The 13,701-nt window shown below is 48.2% G+C and overlaps 6 protein-coding genes across 6 annotated transcripts; 3 read left to right on the top strand and 3 right to left on the bottom strand.

Annotated features, from left to right (window-relative positions):
• Positions 1–488: 488 nt before the first annotated feature.
• hasH (cytochrome P450 monooxygenase hasH) lies at positions 489–2,099 on the bottom strand (the record flags this gene model as incomplete). Its single annotated transcript, XM_025536917.1, has 4 exons — positions 489–815; positions 887–959; positions 1,022–1,858; positions 1,927–2,099. 4 exons carry the CDS (start codon positions 2,097–2,099, stop codon positions 489–491), a joined length of 1,410 nt encoding a protein of 469 aa, XP_025384127.1.
• An 810-nt stretch (positions 2,100–2,909) lies between these two features.
• On the bottom strand, positions 2,910–5,491 carry hasF (Zn(II)2Cys6 domain-containing transcription factor hasF; the record flags this gene model as incomplete). Its single annotated transcript, XM_025527871.1, has 4 exons — positions 2,910–3,453; positions 3,584–4,254; positions 4,313–4,846; positions 4,943–5,491. The coding sequence occupies 4 exons, from the start codon at positions 5,489–5,491 to the stop codon at positions 2,910–2,912; spliced, it is 2,298 nt and encodes a 765-aa protein (XP_025384126.1).
• A 1,345-nt stretch (positions 5,492–6,836) lies between these two features.
• On the top strand, positions 6,837–8,088 carry BO83DRAFT_430715 (Zn(II)2Cys6 transcription factor domain-containing protein; the record flags this gene model as incomplete). Its single annotated transcript, XM_025535535.1, has 2 exons — positions 6,837–6,923; positions 6,985–8,088. 2 exons carry the CDS (start codon positions 6,837–6,839, stop codon positions 8,086–8,088), a joined length of 1,191 nt encoding a protein of 396 aa, XP_025384125.1.
• Positions 8,089–9,789: 1,701 nt separating this feature from the next.
• On the top strand, positions 9,790–10,433 carry BO83DRAFT_453642 (acetyl-CoA synthetase-like protein; the record flags this gene model as incomplete). The annotated part of the gene is made up of 1 exon (XM_025536916.1): positions 9,790–10,433. Exon 1 carries the CDS (start codon positions 9,837–9,839, stop codon positions 10,431–10,433), a length of 597 nt encoding a protein of 198 aa, XP_025384124.1. The 5' UTR covers positions 9,790–9,836.
• Positions 10,434–10,786: 353 nt separating this feature from the next.
• On the top strand, positions 10,787–11,658 carry BO83DRAFT_453641 (acetyl-CoA synthetase-like protein; the record flags this gene model as incomplete). Its single annotated transcript, XM_025536915.1, has 3 exons — positions 10,787–11,105; positions 11,193–11,530; positions 11,560–11,658. 3 exons carry the CDS (start codon positions 10,787–10,789, stop codon positions 11,656–11,658), a joined length of 756 nt encoding a protein of 251 aa, XP_025384123.1.
• Positions 11,659–12,966, bottom strand: BO83DRAFT_420162 (glutathione S-transferase). Its single transcript, XM_025534922.1, has 2 exons — positions 12,415–12,966; positions 11,659–12,352 (listed from the first exon to the last, which is right to left on the bottom strand). The coding sequence occupies exons 1-2, from the start codon at positions 12,959–12,961 to the stop codon at positions 11,925–11,927; spliced, it is 975 nt and encodes a 324-aa protein (XP_025384122.1). The 5' UTR covers positions 12,962–12,966; the 3' UTR covers positions 11,659–11,924.
• Positions 12,967–13,701: the final 735 nt, after the last annotated feature.

Raw genomic sequence — 13,701 nt, 5'->3', positions numbered from 1 at the left:
GTACGAGGATATATCCACCATCTAAATGATTGGCAGTAAACAGGGACTATGGGGTGATAAGTCACAAGTTGCGAACACGATACGATCCGAACATTCATGCCGATTATTGAGGATGAGTCAAGCAATGCTTCATTGGAACATCTTCTGTTTATCCTACACAGTCACGTGCTGTGCTGTGCGGTGAGTCGAGAGAGCCCCTTTGACTTGATTCCATCGACTCGAGGTTGCCTCTTCGAGTCTTTTCGTGCCGACCTGAATGGCATCCTTAAGGTCATACTCTTGAATGAGGTAAGTCATAAGTAAGGTGGTATTGACGAGAGGGTCAAATGTAAACAAATAAAGGATAAGCTAGAAAAGTCATGATCATACAGTTAAGTAGCTTCTACCTGTCGTTGTTGATCACATCTTTGTATATACATAATAAGCTTAGAATAAACTGTCGAATAATCCCCTTCATTACACACAAGCCATTAGAGGCTTCCGCTCCATCATAGTGTTCTCGGTGTTAGCTGAATGTTCGCCAAGTACTTGGCGAAAAAACTTGATTCATCCGTTCTATACCGGTCGCCATCCTTGGCTTGACCCTCAAGGTCAATATCGTACTGGCTGAGCAATGCTGCCACAATGCTGCGCACCATCTTGCCGCCGAGATGAGCTCCCAGACACTTGCGCGAGCCATACCCGAAGGTCGACAGGTTATATTTCAGCTCGCGGGGGTGGAGGCCCTCGAAGCGCTCAGGGCGGTAATCTTTAGTATCCGGTCCCCAGTAAGGATTATTTATGTTGATAGAGTAGGCGTCAATGACGACGCTCGTCTATTTGCATGAGATTAGACTTTTGGTCATCAAAAGAGCCATTAGAATCAAAGGGCTAGAGGTGGCCTTACGTTGGCGGGAATGTGGTAGCCTCCTAAGATTTTGTCTTGACTGCAACGGCCTGCGAGGGAGAAAGCTATCGCTCTGTTAGTCTAAGTTTGCAAGGAGATCATATGGGGGTGGCGGAGCTAGAGAAAAGGCAAGACAACGTACCAGGGATTGGCTCCAGACGAATAGACTCTAGGAAGCACCAGTGCAAGAATGTATCCTGACGCTTAATATACTCGGTCAGATTATCCTGGTGCTCGTCGATCTCCATCTGGAGCTTCTTCTGGATGCGCTTGTTCTCCGCGATGTGCAGGACACAGCCCGTAATCACTGAAGTGGTGACGTCCAAGTTCGCGAAGATAGACTCGGTGAAGGTGTGGATGAGTTGGTCTTCCGTTATGTCGCCATTTTCGACATTCGTCCACAGACGGATGATGGGCAACTCGGTCTGGGAGCGCTTCTGATCCACGACCTCGCGGTTGAAGGTGCGCCATCGCTGGTCGAACTGACGGATCAAGACCCATGCTTTGATCGAGTAGAAGTACTTCAGCAGTCGGCTGCGAGTGAGTCCCTGCTCCAATACCCAGTTCGACAACACCAGGAAAGTCTGGTTGATCGCCCAGACTTCCTCCTTCTGGGCTTTGGTAAGTGGCCCAAAGAAGGTCTCCATCTGCGTGAAAAATGGGTACGACTGCACAGCGCGGTAGGCGTTCACTATGATATTCTCCTTACTGGGGGCGAGGGTCTGCGCAGGAACATGCTGTACGTGGTCCATGGCGCGCTGAAAAATGAACGGCGTGAGCTTAGCCGAACTCGAGAAGTTGACGTAGGGGTCCAGCAGCTTGCGCAAGACCTTCCAGTCGTGGCCGTTGATCAGTCCGACCGCGTCGCCCATTGCGTAGTTGAAGAGCGCGCCAGAGGGTGTGAAGGAGAATTTGCTGTGCTCGCCTTTCCCAGAGAACCAAGCCTCGACGTCTTTAGGGTCGGTGATGACACTGGATTGTAACATGGTGGGGTCAATCACTGCAACTCAATCTGGAGCATAAGATGTAATACAACACACATTTCAGGCCAAACGCCGTTCCAAATTCGGTAGATTGAACCGTATTCTGCACGCCATTTGGCGCTCATTTGTGAGGGTGCAATAATTTTTTCTTTGGCCTGGCCTTGCGGTAGGAGATATTCGGGACCGGGCATCTGCATTTTGTCGCCGTTCACGGGTCGAACGGCGGACATTCTAATGTAGATTGACTGCGACCAACGGTTAATGTCAGTCTGCAATCTAGTTCTTTCACAGGTAACACGCATCTCACATTGAGGTACCATGTCAAGATACGGTTGCCGAAGAAACATGCAATTGCCAGCAGTAAAGTACTCCCAATGAGAACCAATCGCGTTGGAGAGATTGCTAGTGGAATGTCGGCGAGGATAGCCATCTTCCAGTGAACGAAAAGACGATTATATTGAGCAGGAGTAAGAGTATTCGAACGGTTCGAGATGTTTTGGATGCGGAGGACAAAGGTTGCCGACATTCTTAAAATACAATTTCATCTGTACAATAGAGAGCAGTTCATCAGCTGTGAGATCGCGGTTCATGGCACAGCTGCCACATGGCTGCTTTGTGGGGGTGGTGGTTGCTGTCGTCGCCGAGCTTATTCTCCGAAAATAGTCAACTTTTTCTTTTTCCTCCCGAGGGGGGAGGTTGTCATTCATTGGTATGATACTGTTTAATGTAGTACTAATACACTGCTTTATTTATGTACGCTATGGACTGATGGCAATACAACAGTTACAGAATATGTAGTCCAGTACCGTAAACACATCATAAACAATACATTGGGGTAATCGGTATACGTAGGGAGGACCCCATCTATTTTTTTAATAATATACTTATTCACCCCTCCTACGATCCAAATCCCAGAAGGTAGATCAGGACCGCCCCAGTGACGTACCGGAGCTCAAAGTGAGCGAAACGAAGATAATTCCTAGGAATACAGCACCAATACAGCGCAATCGACACTGGCAACAGGTTATCTAATCTCTCTTTCACCGCGTAAACCCCGGAACCCCTATCCCATCCATCATGATAAAGTCCGAAAAATTAATTTCGTCAAGGTTGATCAGCCCCATGAGATCTCCTGTATTGAATTCCATACCCGCCGCTCCCATCGTGGGCGGACCATCAACATTCCCAGCCGATCTCATAGTTACGGACTGGTTGTCCGACGGACCACCGGGCCCAGCAGCACCATTCCCAGCGGCAATATGGCTAGCAGATAACCCAGGCCCAGAATTCAAAGCCAGATCCTGCTGGAACCGAATACGGTTCGCCAACCAAATAATTGCAGGCCAGGCGCCCGTAGTATGCTGACCGCGGAGCTCGTAAATGGCATTGGCCAGTTGAAGCCCACGCTGACGAAGGTCCGCCCATTCAGGCGCCTGGAATGCCGGACTGCAGAGCTCGGAGAGCACGTAGAGAATGAGGTAGAAGCCTGCGTGAGAGGTTATGTGCCACTGATATGGCTCGCAGGCCGGGCTCGAGGAGATGGCGCACCAAGTCTCTACGGCGGTCGCAGCGTCGACGAATATGCTGTCGAGAAAGATTTGGTCAGTAAATCTTGTTAGGATCATTCTCCCCTCCCCGTGCTCCTGGAGGAGACAGCTAAGCGTAAGTTTAGGGCTGTGGGAAAATGACGGGAGGCGAAGAAGGTGAGGCTCACTTTCGTCTCATAGCAGGACTGATAATCTTCTCGCGATCCTGTCGGGATATTTGCGTCCAGAACATGACCCAAAACTTAGTCTTGAGATGCTGACTGAGATCCAAGGCCATCGACTGCATCATCACCCTCTTATCACAGTAGCGAATAAGCTCGTCGAGGCCCCTTTCTAAATCACGTGCAAGCCCAGTGGCGGTCTGCAACAGTCCCTGTAGCTCCATCAAGGCCTGGGACTCATCAACAACCGAACTATCCAGCCCGTTACCCAAACGCTTGCGTGATGCATGCGTTATCTGGATGATGCGCCCGTAGTAACCGGCGGCTGTAATGCGCAGAAGGTAGATAGTCATATCGGTGAATTTAGGGGCATCAGAGAGCCCAGACAAGGGGGCCACGCCTTCGATCAAATCTACATCGTCCAGACTGACGGGTCGACGTGTATCAAAGTCCGATGCGTGGATCGATGGCGCGAATCCATGATCTTCTGCCGTCCTGAAATCCAGATGGCAGATCTGCGCCCACAGACGACGGCGCAGCTCCACCTGCACGACGTCGATCGTTCCAAGCGGTAGGGCTAAGGGATCCCTGTGGAGTCCTTGAAGCATTGCAATCCGAATGGCCAGGCCTGTCAATGGCCACACTTTCCCCATGTCGTCTTCTCTGTATTGCGCAGTCTATAGCCATGAATCATGGTTAAAAATTTGCCCTCAACATACTCGTTGGATCTCGTACTAGTAATATCACAAATGCCTGCAGAACCTCAAAGATCCTTGAAGTCATGAATTTCTGGCGCTTTAGAAGTAACTCTGTTCCCATCCGATATCGTTTGAGGAGAGTGGCTTTGTCCATGCCGAACATGGTGGCAACGTCTGTATCCTTTATACTATTGACAGCTGCATAGAAGATAGACATGACCAGTGGCTTGAACGCATCGATCTTTTTCAGAGTACTACTCGTACCGCCGTGGCTGCCACCCCCTTGTGTTGGTGTATAGTCTCGACTGTCGGGATATTGAGAACGAACAAAGGCGTCAAAGCGACGGGCCAAGCTCGGCCGGTGTATAATGCGAACTATCGGGTCAACATTTGCCAGGTACACATTCAGCAGCAGGTAACAATCTTCCCGGGTATCAGGCCAGAAGTTGTTGCCGGTGCTGCTGAATGATGCCCTTGCAGGCGAATCTGCATCCCAAATGACATCGTCAAGTGTTCCGTCGGGTGGAGAAGATTTTTGAGATTCTGTAAGAACTGATTGGATGTCTTGAAGCTAAAAAGAAGGCAAAGCGAATGGCAAGGCCGTGTTAGCATTTCTTGGGTTTTCCCTGTCCTGCTATTTGCGCGAATCGCATGTTGTGGAGCGCACCTCTGCTGCCATCCAAGCCCAGTGTTTGCCGGAAACAAAGTGGGGAACTCCATTATCAAGGATGAGGGCATCTTCCTCCGATCGCGGATTGTGGGGAGGGGCGGAAGTGTTGGCTGCTGGTGTCGGTTGTGTTGTCGCTGTAGGTGTGAATGAGTCCGGAGACGACGAGGAGGGACTGTGTGATGAGGATGCCTCATATGCCTTCGCTTGCGCCATAAAATTTGCCAGTCGCTGCAGACCAGGGTTGATTCTAGCCAGCGTTGACGAAGACAGCTTAGAGCCACTATTGTTGCTGGGTTTGGTTATGCGGTTCGACTCTAGGGGCGAAGCCGGTGACTGCGGCTTCGATACATACGAGCAGACATGACCGCCTCGCTCACACACTAAACATTGTGGTTGGCGACGGTCGCATTTGACTTTGCGATGACGGCAGGGTAAGCATGAGGTAATAGGGCGAGACAAACCACTCGGGGATGGGGATGGGATGGATTCGTTTGGAGATGAGTGCGTGTCTGAGGGGTGATGAAAAGAGGGAGTATCGCTGTTCATAGTGAAGGTCTTGGAATTGGTAGTTGGGGAGGGGTCCTTGTTTGACTTGAATGGTGTGTTGAGAGATGAGCAGTCAAAAGCCATAGCGCGCACTTGCTTATCTCCAAGCGATCCTAATGCTGTTTGATTCGAGCCGGCCGATCTCCCGATTTCCCTGACAGTTCTTTGCGGAAGATTAGCTCGGCTTATTTGAAACTCAATAATTAGCCATTCCAGGGGACGCTGAGGCAGCACATGGCCCCACTTCCACCTTAGATGTAATCCGGTTGACCTCGGTGATTTTGTTGGCATAGCGGGGAGGTAGGTGCAGGGATTCAAATCCTTAAAGCAGTGAGACTCAGCCTTCTACGCACAGCCGTTCGTGCGAGCTGCGACTGGCTAGATCATGCACTACAGTATATCACTAAGTTGCTCAGAGAGTTTGACCCCTGACAGATTCAACCATTGTGGTCTTATTATGGTCAGTGATAGGATTTGAACCGTAAGCCGGTTTGATAACCCAATCAATACCACTTTCTTTTTTTTCTTTTGATTTAGTCACGCATCCCTATCGCAGCCCAGGAATGACTCGGATCGCAAGAATTTATGTGATAATGGTTCGGGAAGATAGGTAGTAAGGAGTTTTCAGACTGTTATGCAATGGCTTAGAGGGCTGGATTCCTCCGCTGGTCAAAGAACCCCCACTCAGCTTTGGACCCATGAGCGTTCCCTACTAGCGCCTTTCATAGTAGCGTATTTGCGAGCCGCTTTTCCACAGCGGCGCCCCATTGGTTGGGACTCATTGATTCAAGGATTCGAATCCAACCACTTACCATTCTAGCTAATCACCGTGGTAAATTGAAGCATGCTAAACATTACTAGAAGTTGGAGATTATGTTAGGCATGTGGACGCGTCATTTCTTGCTCCACTGTAGGAGTGCTCCTAGGCGGCCGAACTTGGGTCATACGACGCTCGGATCACATAACCTGGGGCCAAAGCCTCATCTTCCTGTAAGCACTAAGCTAGCTTCCTCCAAACTATGAGGCCAATTGATTTCAAGACAAATAACACTTTTCGTACTCTCGTGCGAAGCGGTTCAGATGGCGTCCGAGATCAATACACCACGCTCGGCCGATGTTCATAGTAAGGTAGACACCTTTGCTGAGAGCAAAACGTTCAAGGGATCTAGGGAATAAATGTTGGGGTACTCTAGGGTTACAAAAACAGATCGGATATAACATTGGGTCTTCCACATTGTACGTAGAACAATATAATCACTGCACAAGGTCCAGGATATATCAGAAAAGAGAGGCATCCACATACTTCTATATTTATCTTCTGTTTGAGATTGTAGTTCTATTGATGATGACGTCTCCCCTTCATACCAGTCTTGATTCCCCACGTCCAAGAAATCGCTTGCGCAAGGCTTGTGACTTCTGTCACCAGTCAAAGGTGAGTTTACTGTGGATAGTGTATTGATATGGGCATCACTGACAGTATTACCTCTCTCTAGGTCAAATGTACTGGCGATAGTCCATGTGTGCGATGTATAGAGCTGGATATCCCCTGCCGATATGAATTTGTCATTCGAACGGCTAAGCCCAAAGGGTCCCGCAATCGGAAGGCCCTGGAGAAGGCAGAGAGATTGAGACAAGAAGCGACGATGAGCACCAAGCATCTTTGCTTTGCATCACAAGGCCAGAATTCAAGTAGCAGTGCCAGTTGCAACTCTAGCACGAGCCGTGCCACAGGCGACGGAGAAATGAATAGAAGGGAGATGAATCCTGGTGATGAGATACTGTTGCCATTAAATTGGTACAGCAATTGGATGACGCTCTCCGAAGGCTATGTGGCTCAACATCCGAGCGAAGCCTATCTGCAACACGAAGTAACGGGTCTGTGGAGACCAAACGAGGAAGAGGCTCTCCAACTCATTCCTTCCAACAGCGCAGCTCTCCCGTTCATCGCCGACTCTCTGTCACCGCTCTACACAAAAGTAACAGAACCTATATCCTCCGAGACACCCCCTCTCAACACATCGAACAGTGCTTCTCATTCATGCACGTGTGTAAGCTATCTCCTCGACAGCAAGTCTCGGCTTTGCAGCTTGACATTGGACCCTGTCGAGCGGGGTCGCTTTGATCTTGGGATGCAAGCCGTTAACAGGATCTGGGCCTCGATTCGGGCCATCATGCAATGCGAGAGCCACGAGCACCATCCCCAACTATTTTTCCTGATGTCCTGGTGCATCCGAATAGCATGTGGCTGGTTCCAGTCGCAAGCATTCCTAAAACACCAACACGAAGGTCCACTACTATGCTCACAGCCCGTACTTGATATGCGTTGCGGTGAGTATGAGATACCGTACCAGCAAGTCCACGTGATACATGGCCTTATGGTTCACATGGCGGTCCAAGAGGGGACCGATCTTCTGAGGGGACTGCGCCGCATACTGGAGAAGGAGGAAACACCTTTGTCCAACCTGCCAGTCAGTGTGATATCACTTAACCCGGTGGATGTCACATATATCCTAGCAGTACTGGCACAGTGTGAAGAAGAGATGCTCAGGATTCTGCATGTCGGAAGGCAGTTGCTGACCACTGATGTCGACGATTGATTCGCCAACGAGAAAACTGACTTCCTGTCTATAAGATACCTTGGAAGCCGTTTTGGCCATTTGTAAATAATGCGAAACCACTATGCCATGGATGAAGTTTGGATTTTTAGATCACTGATGTATATACCTGGATCAAACCACGTGCCCTGTTGCCCAATTCCACTGACATTGTACATAGTATACCGCTAACTTCACTGCATTTGTAAAGTTTCTACTAACGCAATTTCAGATATCTTTATCTATACCCTGCTCTACAGTCTAAATCTGTAAGCCGAGAGTGCGAAGCAACCCGCGGGGGCGCGTACATAGGTAAGACATATTTTAGAAAGGTTTTCTACGGATATAGAGAATGAAGACAGTTACATCATAATATATGGAAGGGTGATGGCCGATCACATCAGTTGGATGAGCTGATCAACATCATAATAACATTATATGTCAGTTCTTTCACTACAATATATATACATGTTGAAACAACTCTATACTATTTGCATATGCTGAAGTGTTTATATTGTAGCCTTTAAACCCGTCCAACGGGCAAATTGCTATTTGGCTTAGGGAACCGGAAGAAAGGAAGGGGGCGCGCGATAACACTGCCATGAATGGAGCGATCAATTATCAATCATCTATAGCCAGATAAGACAGCTAAGCACTAGAATGAAGACCAGAAAGAGGACCCAGCCCAGGTTGACGCCCAACGAAGCATCCTGGCTAAGTTTGTGCAAAAAGTTGGCGCTGGCCTGCCGGTTAGCAGGATCCCGTTCAGTACCGGCGAGGTCACGAATGGGCTCAAAACCGAAGCGAACTGTTGCTTTGCTGTCATGAAAATTCACACTGATCTCAAGGGGAGTGAAGTCGTCGGTCATGAATGAGTGCCAGTGGGGCTGACCGTTTGGCTTGGGACGGGGACCCAGCCCAGGGATTATATATCGATAGACGAAGATCAGGTGCTAGTATTGATGGGCCAGGTTGTAATTTGACTTGATCATGAGCTCCTGGATTGTGGGAGCCACCACATTCCACCAGAAGTGCTGATCTTCATTTGGGAATGGCAGAGCGCTCGTGAGAATCCGACATGGTGTGTTGTCATGTACAGCGTGAATTTACCGATTGATATAGTGGCCTTGGAATCAGGAGCTCTGATGCTTGTCGGAGTTAAAAGTGTGGACGTCTGGGAGGTAACGGACACCATTTCAATCGATTGATGATACGATGTCGTTATCGATGGGTAGATTCAAAGCTTGTGACTTGATTCTGATATGGTTTGTTTCCCTGCTGTACTTATGGATGCGCCTTTGCCCCATCTTGAATTTTTGCTCCAACACCGAGATCTTACTGCCATTCGGGCCCTAGTCTCGGAGGTGGTAAACGCTGTTGAGAATGCCGAAAATACACCCCGACTACCCGGCCACAGCTAAATTGTACCCGGGCTTGATGACAACAACCTGTGTCTCCAGACGAACCATACGGAGCTTGCCTAGCTTCTCCGAAGCTTGGCCACATAGCATCCTGGCCACATGGCACTGAGGTGCTCTGTGGGGCTGAGAGCCTGGGCTACACTCCCCGAGAAAAACCCGCCGTGATTTCGCGCCGATCCGATACGAATCTCAGAATAACTGCGCCTAAAATCTTATACTCACCCGTTTGTATTTGTCTCCGCGAAAGGCTCAGTCGTGTTGCTCATAAAGTACCCCCGGAGAACGTGTATGAGACTTTGAACTTCTAGTGCCCTAAATTGTCCGAGCACAATGTTGAACAAAGAGGAAATCGACCTTGTATCGCTCTTCAGAGGCTATGCTTCTCTACACCCAGAAACCATCGCTATTGAAGATTGTACGAATTTCCTCACAGACCCACCTAGAATGACATATGGAGAGTTGGACGAATGCTCGAGCATCTTTGCTCAAGAGTTGAAGCAGAATGGGGTTCGACCTGGACATGCCATTCCTTTATTGTCCCAACGCAGTCCTGAGGCAATTGTCGCCATTTTAGCCATCCTGAAATGTGAAGCCTGCTATGTACCTATGGACGCAGAATCCTGGGCACATGATCGAACCCAGTTGACACTACAACAAATACAACCACATATTATCATCTCGACAAATTCAGCGCAATCCAACTTTCAACTCACGCCCTGGAAGGTACTGGAAATGTCATCGTGGAAGGCAATGTTAGACTCCAGCTTCATAATTAAGCACCAGAGCAATATCTGGCAGGCTATTGCCCCACCAGTATTAAGTCTAGATCGGTTGGCGTACATAATTTTTTACCTCCGGCACAACAGGCATGCCGAAGGGGGTGATGGTGTCAATGCGATCGATCACGGCGTATTGCAGGGAATGTGATCCGAACCTTCCTTTCAATCTCAGTTTTAACACCAATTCCCGAGTCTTATGCGTGGTATCGATTGCGTTTGACGGTGAGTGATCCTTTCTATTGAACATGCATTGGGCCGACTTCCATACTGTATCATCCGGCTAGCATGCATTGGGAACATCTTCAGTACTATGACCAGCGGCGGCACATTGATTTTGGCCAATCCGGCAACCTTCGCAGCGTCTGCCAAACAATGCACCGTTCTTCCCCTCACACCTAGCATTTTATCCACTTTGGATCCAGAAGGGCTGGATAACATTAGAGCCATCTATCTGGGCGGCGAATCTCCTTCACCTTCGTTGATCCAAGCCTGGTCTCGACCATGGCGTCGCATATTCAACGTTACGGCCCTACTGAGGCCACTTGCGCTATTTTGCTGGGTGAGCTGTTCCCGGGAGGTCCAATTACCGTCGGCTGGCCAATTTGGTACAGTAAGATTATCCTGGTCAATCCCGACGGAGAGTGTACAGATGAGGAGGGCGAGATATATGTGGGAGGTGCAGGTCTTGCTCTCGGATATTATGGCAATGACGAAGCGACAAACAAAAGCTTCGTCATGCACAATGGAGAACGATATTACCGAACTGGAGATCTGGCACGTTTGACCTGCGATGGATACGTCTTTAGGGGACGGATGGACAGTATGGTCAAAAACTGTGGTTTTCTGATTAACCTGGAGGCCGAGGTAGAACCCGCAATTCTTAGCATCCCCTAAACTACTGGCGCAGTGGCAATGAAGATCGAGAACTCCCTGGTTGCCTTCATTACACCAAGGGTTGATATAAGCACTGTGAGACAGTACCTCAGCGCGAACCTTTCGACATTCCTCGTACCAGACACCATCTATGCGTTGGACGAATTTCCCCAAACTACCAACGGCAAGTGTGATCGCAAGTCCCTGCTGTCACTTCATCAAGCAGAGGCGAAGAAATTAATCTCCGAGACGACGATGTCATCTTCAAACGGTCATCTAACCCCCGTATCTTTACATGGTGACTCAGCAATCTCGGCGGTCCGGTTATTGTCACAAAAGATTAGCGCTGCCCAGGCTCGAACTACAACGCAGGTAAGTGACGTCATGCTAATAATCTGCAGGCCCGTGATATTCGAACACAATGTAAAGTGGCAAACAGGCACGTCGGCGGGATCACCCGGAAAACGCTGGAGAGTTCTTGTAACCAACGAAAATCGTAGGTAAGCCGTAGCCATTTCGGTCCTTTCTATAAAGAGACCAGAATATGAGATATAGGGGTATCTAGGATAGGCTTATAACAAAGTAGTCTTGCCACATCTTCATGTAGGTTGCTTTCATTATTCTGCATTTGCCTTGACCACCTCTTCAGAGACCAATACCTATTCTGATCATATTTGTGTCACTGATGGCTATCCGCTCTCTACCGCGCGGTTGTTCAACCGGTGGTCAAAAGGATTCGGACATTGACGTATCTTTATCCGATTAGCTAGCTAGCGACCTCTACCTCAAACTGCGAGCGTGGAGCATGAATTCGAATTTCGATGTCAGTTGCCTTCGCTTTGATTGCAATAACAGTCTCATGTGGTGTCAAGCCGACCAAGCGACCAACGTCACGATGTTTGACTGAGGAGCTGAGATCGTCGATACGATAAAGAGCGACAATCTGGCCTTCTCGAAGCCTTGTGGGATCATCCATTACAGTCCCTGCCATCTCAGCGAATTCAGATTCCAGTATCAACTTTGTCGCTTCAGGTCCTGTTAGTTGGGTTATTGCTGCTCCTTGCTTTTGCGATGCCGCGATCGCATGTCTGTATCTGTCAAGCCATCTCCAAGTAAATGGGTAGGCACTAGCGGAAATCAATTCATTTATCTGAACTCCCGGCATATTGAATATCCAATCAAACAAGAATGCAGCTAGCAAATGATCAGTGAACATGATCTTGTGAAAGTTATTTGTGTTGGGACTTCTATCTTACCGTGAATATCGATCAATCCGGGCTTCTTACTATCAAGCAACCACTGCCTTCCATCTCCGAGAAGATTTTCAAGAATAGCAAAATGCCCCCTTATCTCCACTAAAGATTTAGACAGGCCTTTCTCTAAAGCGTCTGGGCTAAAGTCCATGCCCCATAGCTCTTTTCTATCGGCGAGGAACTTTGAGTCTGTCAAGAAAGGCAAGCTTTTCGGTAGTATATACATAACCGAGTTCAGAAGGGATCCTTCTGCCCACTTTTCCATGAGCTTTTCGAGTGTCATCGCCGATGGTTCCTTCGCGCCTAGTGGTTGGTGCGGGTACAATGCCTCCAATTTCTCAAAGATAAGTGACGAGTCATAGTAGATGTCCTTGCCGATTGCTATGAACGGAATGCGGCGATATTGAATACCAAGGAGTTGGAGGTCTGGCCGAGGCCAAGTCATGGGTTGGCAACATTCTGAATACTCAATCCCGCGAAGGCTAAGGTAACTAATCACCTTAGCTCCCCATGGAGAGCCAGGATAAGAGAACAGCACGATTCTGGGCATTTTGTTGCTTGTGTTATTAGAAAACCTACCCGTTGCTCAACGAGCTTAAATAGCGTGGTCTGATAATACGGTCACATAAGCAGTCCATTTTCTCTCATAGTTCGGAAGCTCTTCTCCGGTAAGTTTTACTGTATCAAATACCGGATGACGGAAGAGTACAGCTTCAAGGCCTGGACACAGTTTGGATTCACTAATAAGTGGGGGCCTGTTGGAGTACACCTTTGTACCAAAAATTGGATCTTCCACATCTTTTTCGGTTAACCAATAATATCAGCAGCCGAGAAAACCACATAACCAAGCTAGCGGGAATTCTGCCAACATCCAGAAATCTTACTTATTCCGATCCTAGGGTGTGACAATGCAATAAAGGTTTGGGTATAGGTAACTATACTGGCTTAGGAAGGCATCTTTTATATGGCATTACAGAATGGGCCGCCAGACGGGTCGCAGCTCATCATGGTCTGAAAAAAGGTGAGCGTGGTCTAATATTCTGCCAGTCATCTCACTGCTTTCTTCAGACATGCTGAGCTGTTCTTAGCAAAAGCTTATCATGGTCAAGAATCTTAGTTTTAAACCATGATGAGCCTATCAGAATTTTTAAGATATTTAAGGATTTTAGGGTATTTAGGGTATTTATTAATATACTTTATTAGAGAATCTTTTTTTTTTAATATTCTTAAGCTTAGTTTTAATATGTGCATCATTTTAGTATACTGAAAATATATGTCTTTTATGAAAAT

The sequence above is a fragment of the Aspergillus eucalypticola genome (genome assembly GCF_003184535.1).
Source record: "Aspergillus eucalypticola CBS 122712 chromosome Unknown BO83scaffold_29, whole genome shotgun sequence".
Lineage (NCBI taxonomy): Eukaryota > Fungi > Ascomycota > Eurotiomycetes > Eurotiales > Aspergillaceae > Aspergillus > Aspergillus eucalypticola.
Note: the sequence above shows the minus strand (reverse complement) of the source record. Positions and strands in the feature narration are given on the sequence as shown.

Excerpts from the sequence above, each read along its gene's own strand:
- BO83DRAFT_420162 (XM_025534922.1), bottom strand. The coding sequence starts at position 12,961 with ATGCCCAGAATCGTGCTGTTCTCTTATCCTGGCTCTCCATGGGGAGCT. Across the intron at positions 12,353-12,414 it reads CGGATTGATCGATATTCACG|CTGCATTCTTGTTTGATTGG; the intron begins GTAAGATAGAAG and ends ATCATTTGCTAG.